Genomic DNA, 11,710 nt, shown 5'->3' with positions numbered 1-11,710 from the left:
AGGGAAATCTTGGGGGGAGGGGGGGTTTGTTGGGGAGGGGGAGGGGGAAAATGGGAGGGGGGAAACCAATGAAGACAATTTGTATTGTTGATTTGTTATGCTGGATTTGTTAATAAAAAAACTTTTTTTAAAAAGAAAATAGTTATGTGATGCTGTAGAGGCATCCATCCATAGGACCTGATGTTTTATGTTCATTGTCTCTTCTCTCTGACATGCTAGGGGCAGAAATATGTGGCTGCCTCTGAAAAGGAGGGCTGTGCATTCTTTTCAGACACAAAAAATGGAACGTTTAACAAAACAGAACCCATTTGTCATGAAAGAAATGGGGGAAAATTGGTATTAGCAGGGAGTCCCTTCCAGTCCATTTCAGGGGGAAATGACAGTTGTCAGGGGAGGCTGCTGTTTTATGGCAGCCATGTTTCTCCAGTACCCCAGAATTAGGAGACACTGGGGGGAAAGACAATGGCTACCTGAAATATACTCTGAGTCGAGAGTGGATTTCATGCTCTTTATTCAGCTCATAGTAGTGAGGAGGAGTGGAAGTTCTCCCAGAATGTCTGCTATATATACATTATTTACACAGTGAGCCCCACATGATTGGCTAATTCCGGGATTCACCTGTAGGCCAATCAGGTTGTGGATTCACTTCCACCTGGAGCTGGATTGGGTGGCTCCTGTGGACCAATCAAACTGCTGTAATTTGGACCCTATTGTTCTAGGACCAATCAGACTGCTGCATTCTGAATCCTATTGTTCTAGGACCAATCAGACTGGTGCATTCTGAATCCTATTGTTCTAGGACCAATCAGACTGGTGCATTCTGAATCCTATTGTTCTAGGACCAATCAGACTGCTGCATTCTGAATCCTATTGTTCTAGGACCAATCAGACTGGTGCATTCTGAATTCTATTGTTCTAGGACCAATCAGACTGCTGCCTTTTGGTTCCTATTCTACTCAGTACATAACACTACCTGTAGGAGGGGGTTCAGCTGTTGTTCTACTGCTGCCACTGCCCCAGGAGGAAGCAAAATATATTAAAGAATTGGGAGGGGGACACAACCCGTCAAAACGGATGTGGATACCAGGACAAATGGAACACTAATGAAAGAAACAGGAAATGAATCAGATCTTAACAAACTGAGCAAAGCTTTCAGTAATTACTGTAAATGTAATGTTGAAATGATTTTTTTCCAGTTCTGCATCAAGTCCTGAATTTAGTTTCTTGGTAGTATTATTGCCTTCATTGTAACATCCTTTCAACCTATGAAGTAGATCGGTGGTGGAGAGAGTGTGATGGTTATGTCACATGTTTTGGCAGGAACCCCATGTCTCCTGTGAAATCTAGCTTTCCCCTAACTGTTCATCCACCTTACGACATTGTTTTCATTCCCATATGTTGCATACATAGCAGACATTACCTTTCAATTAGATGTTTATCCTTATTAGTTATACTAATCAGTAAATGTTCCTGATATGTAATTAAGAAGTAAATATGGTGCCCTAGAACACATATACTGGTAGTCTTATGTTCTTTACTGTAGGGTTGTGCGTCTTATGCCCATCCAAAATAAAAGGCGTAATGACACCTTAATGATAGCTCACACCCTACAGAATTATACCAAGGATAGCTCCAGTTCTATAGTATTTTTTCACTGAACAAAGGAAAAGCTCTTTCTGGAATGTAAACTTACTGTCATCCCGACTGCAAAAGTTTGCAAAAGAACTAAAGTGAGCCATTTCCCCATAATGATCTACTCACACCTTCCTTGCTTCCTACAGAGGGCAGCTAGAACTGAAATAGCATGCTATTCTATCTGAAAAATGCCTTTCTTGAGAAAACTGGTAGGTCGAGTGTCCTTTGTGTGCTGTTGCAATTGCTTACCTCACCCACTGTGATGTAGCACCGTTGCCCAGATAACCAAGTTCTAGCTAGGCTTGGTGTCATTTGATTACAGATGACCCTGGCCCAGCACAGAAGGAGAAACTACCAAAATGACAGTCATGCGAACAATCTGAAGGTCATGCCAGGCCGTGCCAGAAAACTCTCCAAACATGAACATCCTGAATGCTCTCCTTTCTATGATATTTGCATTGTTGGCTGGGCTTATCCTCGTTTTCTGCATCACCATCATGGCTTGCGTCCTGCTCTTCAGCACGAAATTAACCATCACAATGGGCAAAACTAAGATGGTCACAACATTTCAACAAACGGCTCCCGGCGAGGAATTTGCAAGGCCCATCGTCACATCTGAACCAACCGTCCTAACCATTGAATTTGATGAAGCGGAGCTTTTAGCCAAACTAGTCAAAGAAATCGCTCCCAATTATGGCATGGTGGGTGGTTTTCCTTTTCTTTTCACTTGCAAGAATGTGCCAGCTGCCTTTCTGGATCATACTGAAAACTCATCTAGTGTAGCAGCAGCTGTCAGATGCACTGGGAAGCTCCCAATGTGATATTTGTCCCTAGCATCTGGATGAACTCAAATGTATACTCTAGATAGACATCCCTTCCCTGCATTTGTTCATCCGTATGATGGTGCTGTGGGTTAAACCACAGAACCTAGGACTTGCCAATCAGAAGGTCAGTGGTTTGAATCCCCACGACAGGGTGAGCTCCCGTTGCTCGGTCCCTGCTCCTGCCAACCTGGCAGTTTGAAAGCACATCAAAGTGCAAGTAGATAAATAGGTACTGCTCTGGTGGGAAGGTAAACGGTGTTTCTGTGCACTGCTCTGGTTTGCCAGAAGCGGCTTAGTCATGCTGGCCACATGACTCGGAAGCTGTACGCCGGCTCCCTTGGCCAATAAAGCGAGATGAGCGCCGCAACCCCAGAGTCGGCCACGACTGGACCTAATGGTCAGGGGTCCCTTTACCTTTACCTTATGATGGCCAAATTAAATGTAACGGGGCCACTATTTAGGCATTCCGCTCATTCACACCTAAAACAGAGATTTGTCATCTTAATTTAATGCTAAAAGAGTGTGGGAGAGGAACACAGAATCTGTCTTATACTGAGTGAGTTTACCGATCCTCCTAGTTCAGTATTATCCATACCAGCTTTTCCCAACCTTGTCTCTTCCAGATATTTTGGGCTATAATTCCCATCATCCCTGATCACTGGCCATGCTAGGTGGGGCTGGTGTGAGCTGTAGTTGAAAACATCTGGAGGACACCAAGTAGCTGGAGGCTAAGCTATCCCTGAGATGCCAGGAATGTAACCTGGGAGGATCAAAGCATGGAAAGTATATGCTGTACCACTGAGCTACGGAGAGGGATATGGAAACCTCACCCCTCTTGCACTATCCCTCTCCTCAATCCATTGCTCCAAGAACCTTTCTCTCCTCTTAATTCCAGTGCCAGAAGTTATCAAAGAATAGCGATAAATGCTTGGAGCAATGAACCAGAGAGGATAGGAAAGGGAGAAGTTTGGTGTCCTTCTCCTGTGTACTTCTGTTAGACAAACACATGTCCACCATCCCTTTGTATGTACACAGAGTATACATATGAAAAGAAGTACATTTCTGTTATTCTTTGCATCTACAGTGGTACCTCGGGTTACATACGCTTCAGGTTAGAGACTCTGCTAACCCAGAAATAGCACCTTGGGTTAAGAACTTTGCTTCAGGATAAGAACAGAAATTGTGCTCCGGCGGCGTAGCAGCAGTGGGAGGTCCCATTAGCTAAAGTGGTGCTTCAGGTTAAGTACAGTTTCAGGTTAAGAACGGACCTCCGGAATTAATTAAGTACTTAACCCGAGGTACGACTGTAGTTCGATCCCATGGCAGAGCATTAAGTAAAGTAAGAAAAATACAGAACACCATTTTGGCTTCTTTTCTTTGCAGAATTAATCAGGGGGGAAATAGATAACAGTAGATTGTCATAAATCCGAATTCATGTGTTTCAGCCATTAGACCCGCTCTAGAGACCATCACAAGCAGCAGAAAGCTGTATTCCCACTGCTGTGTGTGAGAAACTTCTCTTCACCCTTTGAACAGATGGTCAGTGCTGTAAACACCACTCACCTACTAGTGGGGAGAGAGCAGAAGTAACTCCACAGCTGTCATTAAAATATTCACTTGCAGGCTGCTTCTGTACGTGATGAGCTCTCTCTCACACAGTGGACAATTCCATGCTTGTCTTTCTTCCCATACACAGCAACTTAGCTAGAGAGCAAGAACTTTGCATGCACAAAAATGGAAAGCAGAGATCACGCAGTGCTAAACTCTTGGCATTACAGGACATTAATTTCCCACAACCACATACTTCAAAAATAAATGTGTAGCACACCATTCAGAAAACAGAGGAGTGTGTTCATTAAAGAGATGCATTACAGGAAAGTTCCAAACTCCACAGTAGGACAGTGTCCAACATAGTAGTGAGCATACTCTCAGGTTCTCCAGAACTCTTCAGCAGTCCTTGCTTAACTATTGCTCAGTATCTTGTGAGCTTTTGGATGATCCTAATAAAAGTATACGGGGACGCGGGTGGTGCTGTGGGTTAAACCACAGAGCCTAGGACTTGCCGATCAGAAGGTTGGCAGTTTGAATCCCCGCGACGGAGTGAGATCCCGTTGCTCGGTCCCTGCTCCTGCCAACCTAGCAGTTCAAAAGCACGTCAAAGTGCAAGTAGATAAATAGGTACCGCTCCGGCAGGAAGGTAAACAGTGTTTCCGTGCACTGCTCTGGTTTGCCAGAAGCGGCTTAGTCATGCTGGCCACATGACCCGGAAGCTGTACGCCAGCTCCCTCGGCCAATAAAGTGAGATGAGCGCCGCAACCCCAGAGTCAGTGATGACTGGACCTAATGGTCAGGGGTCCCTTTACTTTTACCTTTAATAAAAGTATTGCTCTACTGGTGATTTTGGGATTTTTCTGAAGGGCCAACATAGCCACCTTTCTTCCTGTGTGCCTTACGGCACATGAGTGTCTGAGACGCCACAGCTTGTGTAATATAGAGTGAGGAAGCATTATTATTTATTTATTTATTCATTCATTTATTTATTTAATTTGTATACCACCCCTCATCTGAAGATCACGGGTGGTTTGCAACCTAAAAATCCAACCCAAAATACATAACACAAAAACAAACCAATAGCCCCACTCCCACAAACACATTTAAAAGGCCATATTTTGTTTAATCAGCCAAAAGCCTGGTTATAGAGAAAGATTGTCACCTGACACGTAAAGATATGTAACAAAGGTGCCTGGCGAGCGTCCCTGGAGAGAGCTTTCCACAAATGGGGAGCCACGGCAGAAAAGGCCCGTTACTGTGTTGCCACCCTCTGGACCTCTCATGGAGGAGGCACACAAAGAAGGCCTCAGGTGATGATCAAAGGGTCCAGGTCAGTTCATATGGGGAGAATGACCTGGGCATTTACCCCTTCAAGTCTCATCATTCAAAATTCACTAGGAAAGACTCTGAGGCAAGTGCCTATGTTTCAACCTTGACCACCACCCCACCTGCAACTATAATATGGGTATAAATAGTACTGGTGTGTCTTAGACAATTTTGTAAGGATTTATGAGAGCATATGAGAAGTGCTTTGAACCCTTGAAAGGTGCTGTATGAATATATTTTTATTATTTATGAACTTGTGAAACACCAAGTCAAAGAGAAACCACCAACCATGTTTTCTTTTTTTTTATAAATAATTTTTATTAATTCACAACAAAAACACACAATAATTTCACATCCAATTTTTCACAAAGTATTTCTTTTCTGGACTTCCTTCAGCTTTTCCGTAAATCATTCGTAGTCATTATTTAATTTACGCATTTCTTAGGTTTGTATTGTCATTATTTGAGCCTTTCTTTTTATATTCCCTTTTAACAATACTTCTCACGTTTCACAGTGCTTCTTTAAGTCCCTCTAGCGTTATCTGTTCCTCACTTATACTTTCCAGATATTCCACAAATTTTCCCCAGTCCTCGATGAACTTTTGGTCTCTTAGATATCTAATCTTCCCAGTCAATTTATCCAACTCAACATAGTCTAACAGCTTCATTCTCCATTCTTCCATTGTCGGTATTTCCTGTTGTTTTCATTTATGAGCCAGTAACACTCTTGCAGCTGTCACTGCATATTGAAAAAATTTACTATCCTTTCTCTTTATCTCATTTCCTAAAATTCCTAACAGAACTCTGGCTTTTTTATAAATGTATGTATTTTATTATCTTCTTCAGTTCATTATATATCATTTCCCAGTATCCTTTCACTTTCTTACATTCCCACCACATATGGTAAAAAGAGCCTTCTTTATCTTTACATTTCCAACACTTATTACATGTCTTATACATTTTCGCTAATTTTACCGGTGTTATGTACCATCCATAAAACATTTTCAAAACATTTTCTTTTAATGTCATACATGCAGTAAATTTTAAATTCTCCTTCCATAATCTTTCCCAGTCTTCAAATTGTATGTTATAACCAAAATCTCTGGCCCAATGTATCATTACCGATTTAACTTCCTCATCCTTCAAATTCCATTCTAGCAACAACTTATACATTTTGGATAAAATTTTGAAATCATTATTTATTATTTCTGTCTGAAATTTTGAATCCTTGTCTGCATAACCACATTCTTTAATACCTTTCCTAAACATTTCATTTATTTGAAAATAATGCAACCAGTCATATACATGTTCTTTAACCTGTTCATATGGTTTCATTTTCCATTTTCCTCCTTCTTTAAATAACAATTGGCCATATGTGATCCAATTACCTCTCATATTGATTTTCCTTACACTCATAACTTCTAATGGAGATAACCAGTGTGGTACTCTAGGTTCTAATAGGTTTTTATACCTATCCCAAACTTCAACTAAAGGACCTCGGAAGATGTGGTTCTCAAAACCTTTATGGATTTTCTTCTTCTCACACCATAAGTACGCATGCCATCCAAATCTGTTATCAAACCCCTCTAAATCTAACAATTCCTTATTTTCTAATTTTATCCATTCTTTCAACCAGCAAAGGCATGATGCCTCATAGTATAATTTCAAATCGGGCAGGGCAAAGCCTCTTTCACATCTGTTAATAACTGAAATTGAATTCTCGGCTTTTTGCCCTGCCAAATATACCTTGAAATCGCTCTTTGCCATTCTTTGAAAATCCTGTTCCCCTTAATTATGGGGATAGCCTGAAATAAAAATAACATCCTTGGAAGCACATTCATCTTAATTGTAGATATTCTGCCCCAAAAGGACAGTTTCATTCTTCCCCACACCTCCAGGTCCTTTCTTATTCCATTCCATACCAGTTCATAGTTGTTCTTAAATATTTTTGGAGGTTAACCATATTCCTAAATATTTCACCTTTTTAACCACTATCTCTGTTTGCTGTTGCATTATTTCTATTACACTTTGGTCCATGTTCTTTGCGATCATTTTCATTTTCTTCTTGTTTAGTCTAAAACCTGCCACTCCTCCAAACTGTTCAATTTCCTCCAGTACTTCTTTAGCAGTACTTATTGGATCTTCTATCGTTAACACCAAGTCGTCTGCAAACGCTTTAATTTTATATTCATTTTGGCCAATTGTCACTCCTTTTATTTTTCCGTTTTGTCTTATCGAATTTAAAAGGACTTCTAGCACCGTTATAAATAATAGTGGCGAAAGTGGGCATCCCTGTCTTGTTCCTTTTGATATCTTTACCTCTTCTGTAATGACATTATTTATAATAAGTTTGGCTTTTTGTTCTGTATAAATTGCCTTTATTCCGTTGAAGAATTCTTTGCCAACATCCATGTATTCTAAATTTTTCAACATAAAGTCCCATGCTATGTTGTCAAATGCCTTTTCTGCATCCACAATCATTATGGCTTGTTTCTCATTCCTGGCAGACAGATATTCCACAATATTGATTATATTCCTTATATTACCAACCATGTTTTCACTGCTTGCCCAGAACTGCTAAGACAAGGTGGGTTTGCCAGGCATAGGAAGTTTTGGGTTGGGCTGTGCAACCCTGATCACAGTTGTCCTATAAAACAATTTATATTTTGATTTCCCAGACCAACAGACAGGCAACTGTTACTGACCCATCAGGCAGGTCGCTGGTTAACTTAACATTCTTCATTTTCACTGGAAAAGATTATGCAGGTTGCTGTGAGGAACCAAACCTGGGCTATCGTCTCACTGAATGTTCAACCTAGCAACAGCACTTGGAACACAGATCTCCACCTCAAGGAGGACAAAGCAGAAGTCAAAGGCACAGAGGAGCATATATTGGTGTTCATCTGCAAGCAGCTGAGTGAAAACTGCACCTTAGAGAATTATGAGTCTCAAAAGAAACCCGTCATTCAGAGCCTAGAACTCAGCGATGTCATCAAGGCCTTCTTGCGGGCTTTTCGTAATTCATATCAAGCTTCCCCTGTTCAAGAAACTGATGCTTCTGTGGATGTCAAGACTGAAGAGGAAGAAATCTTCCAGAGCAGTGAGGAGTGAACTTGCGTCTACCACTGTCACCCCAGAGACGGGCACAATCTGCCCACAATGTGCAACCTTTAATGGGATATCACCCTGGCATCTAACATATTTTAAAGGCAAAGATAAAGCATTTGACTGGTGAGAAATCGGCATTGTTTTCCATTGTTCAGGATGTCTTCTTCATAACTCCTTAATGTACAGAAGTCACTACGTCTGAACCTTGCCAATCTTGGGCTGCAATTCTGTATACCAATAACATTCCCTCCAAAATTTCTCCAATGAAAATAGGGATGTCCTACTCAATTATAAAGGGATGCGGGTGGCGCTGTGGGTTAAACCACAGAGCCTAGGACTTGCCAATCAGAAGGTCAGTGGTTTGAATCCCTGCAACGGTGTGAGTTCCCGTTGCTTGGTCCCTGCTCCTGCCAACCTAGCAGTTCAAAAGCACATCAAAGTGCAAGTAGATAAATACGTACCGCTCCGGCAGGAAGGTAAATGGCGTTTCCGTGCGCTGCTCTGGTTCGCCAGAAGCGGCTTAGTCATGCTGGCCACATGACCCGGAAGTTGTACGCCGGCTCCCCTGGCCAATAAAGCGAGATGAGCGCCACAACCCCAGAGTCGGCCACGACTGGACCTAATGATCAGGGGTCCCTTTACCTTTACTCAATTATAATTATAATTATACCCCACCCACCTCACTGGTTTGCCCCAGCCACTCTGGGCAGCTTCCAACATACGTTAAAACATTAAAAAAATAAACATTTAAAAAAACTTTCCTATACAGGATTGCCTTCAGACGGATCGGGGGTCGGGTAACTCCATACCCTTCAACATTTCTCCAATGAAAATAGGGACATCCTATTTGATACCCTCCACATTAAATATTAGGGACGTGGGTGGCGCTGTGGGTAAAAGCCTCAGTGCCTAGGGCTTGCCGATTGAAAGGTCGGCGGTTCGAATCCCCGCGGCGGGGTGCGCTCCCGTTGCTCGGTCCTAGCGCCTGCCAACCTAGCAGTTCGAAAGCACCCCCAGGTGCAAGTAGATAAATAGGGACCGCTTACTGGCGGGAAGGTAAACGGCGTTTCCGTGTGCTGCACTGGCTCGCCAGATGCAGCTTTGTCACGCTGGCCACGTGACCCGGAAGTGTCTCTGGACAGCGCTGGCCCCCGGCCTCTTAAGTGAGATGGGCGCACAACCCTAGAGTCGGACACGACTGGCCCGTACGGGCAGGGGTACCTTTACCTTTACATTAAATATTAAAAAAACTTCCCTATACAGGTCTGCCTTCAGATGTCATTTAAAGGTTGTATAATTACTTATCTCCTTGACTCAGGGGTTGCATAATTCCATACCCTGCAACACTTCTCTGATGAAAATAGGGACGTCCTACTGTATCCTCCACCCTTTCTCCGATTAAAATAGGGACATCCTAAGGAAAAGCGGGACATTCTGGGATCAAATCAGAAACCAGGGCAGCTTCCCTAAATTCAGGACTGTCCCTGGACAATAAGGACACTTGGAGGGTCTGCAATAGCTCCTGTAGTAAATTCCAGTGAGTTTTATAGGACTTTCTCCCAGCTAAGTGTGTGTACAGGACTGAAGCCTCACTCATATGATTACTGTAATTGATTAATATCTCCCTTTTTTTGCAACTCTAGTCTTAAGTAACGCAGAGCAGCAAATTAATCTGAATTGGCCTAAAAAGCCCAATGGGAGAAGAGGACCCTCAGGCTGGATATGCACAAAACCATCATGAAAATCCATTCTACATTCTTAATATGCAAGTATAACTCTGGGAGGCAGAAATAAAACCCAGTCTCTTCCCTAAGTGACTCGTGATTAAGAGCCAATAGACACACTGTCTCCTCATTAGTTGAGGTGCAGTGCGGAAGTCTTGAGGGTTGCACGGCAGTAATGAAAAGCTGGAGTTAGTCCATTGCCATCTGTCATTCTCCCCCCTGCTAACCCACTCCATTGGACGCCTAATTTCCTGTGAATAAGTGTTTCTAAAAATACAGTATCTGCCTTTAATACAACAGAAACACATTGGGAGGGCTGCAACACAAAGCTTACCCTGTGCATTTGCACCCCAACAAACTTTGCATCCCCACCGGGAAATCATACTTCACATACATTCTTGATGTAAGCAGGGACCTAGGAGAAAGTCAGGATAATCTTTCAGCTTGAGACATTTTGTTTTATTCTGCAACCCTCTAGAGTGTTCTGTGCCATAATTAGTTGGTTACTTTTTTTAGTGCACTAAAAAAGTGTTGTCTCACACACATACACATCTTTTCTTTGGATTTCCAAAATTCTTTGGCAGTGTAGGAAAAACAAGACAGAGGAGTATAATGAGCTCCAGAACTGACTAGGATTTTGGTCACTTTCACACCATGCAGAAAGATACAGGGTCACCTTAATCTCTGTGCCTCCACATTGCCCCCAGATTTCCCAAGCCAGTCCCTAAGGTGAACGTAGACATATGTCTCTTAACCAACACAAGGAGCAGCCAAGTATTACAGCTCTGGGAAGGCCATGCCTGCCCCCTGAAAGTTTCTGGGAAATTATGTCTGACTTCTGTTGTCTGCCACTTTCTGCAGTGACTGGGAGCTGATCACATTCTGGCAACACATATTCTGGAAACCTGAGAAACACACAGTGGTTTACCAGCTTCAGATGAAGGCTATGAGAGGGGGACTCTATCAGTCAGGACACATTAGCTAGAGATGTGGGTATGAGAAAGCGTGTTCTCCCGCATGGAGAGCACGTGTTGCAGTGGGGTCTGCTGAGCCACCCCTCTGTTGCCAGGCAGGGTTGCTAAAGAGGGCCTAGGGCAACGATTGGATGGCTGGGTTGCTGGGGTAAAAGTTACGTGGCAATTTGGGTGGGAGGGGTAAAATGTTTTAAATACTCTGCACGCAGCCTGGAGATTTCTCTTTGCTGCATGCGACGGATCACATGCCCACCCGCCCTAAATTAAGGGTTTATTTGCGTTGACCTTGTTATGCCTGTCATGGGGTCATCTGCCGTTGGGGCAGGAGCCTGGTAGGAATTTTGTCCATCTGGCTGATTGGCTGGGCCATTTGGTTTTTGCCTACTGCGTAGCAAATCGTCACAACTTGTAAGGTTGCGGTTAGGCATTGGTTATCAATTGGTTGGAGGAGGGGTTAGGATAGGCTGGGCCTGCCCCTCCATGGTTGCTCCATTAAAGGAATCCAGGGGCTCGCCATCTTTTCGTCCGAATCCCTGGAATGGGGCCTCGGGGAGCATGCGGGGAGAGGT

At 43.0% G+C, this 11,710-nt stretch overlaps 1 protein-coding gene across 1 annotated transcript; it reads left to right on the top strand.

Moving 5' to 3' along the window:
• Nucleotides 1–1,928: 1,928 nt before the first annotated feature.
• On the top strand, nt 1,929–10,256 carry LOC128421107 (uncharacterized). Its single transcript, XM_053403373.1, has 3 exons — nt 1,929–2,336; nt 8,093–8,566; nt 10,087–10,256. Exons 1-2 carry the CDS (start codon nt 2,055–2,057, stop codon nt 8,444–8,446), a joined length of 636 nt encoding a protein of 211 aa, XP_053259348.1. The 5' UTR covers nt 1,929–2,054; the 3' UTR covers nt 8,447–8,566; nt 10,087–10,256.
• Nucleotides 10,257–11,710: the final 1,454 nt, after the last annotated feature.

This window comes from Podarcis raffonei, chromosome 9 (assembly GCF_027172205.1).
Source record: "Podarcis raffonei isolate rPodRaf1 chromosome 9, rPodRaf1.pri, whole genome shotgun sequence".
Taxonomy (NCBI): domain Eukaryota; kingdom Metazoa; phylum Chordata; class Lepidosauria; order Squamata; family Lacertidae; genus Podarcis; species Podarcis raffonei.
This window is presented reverse-complemented; position numbering and strand designations above follow the sequence as displayed.

Excerpts from the sequence above, each read along its gene's own strand:
- LOC128421107 (XM_053403373.1), top strand. The coding sequence starts at position 2,055 with ATGAACATCCTGAATGCTCTCCTTTCTATGATATTTGCATTGTTGGCT. Across the intron at positions 2,337-8,092 it reads TCGCTCCCAATTATGGCATG|ATTATGCAGGTTGCTGTGAG; the intron begins GTGGGTGGTTTT and ends TCACTGGAAAAG.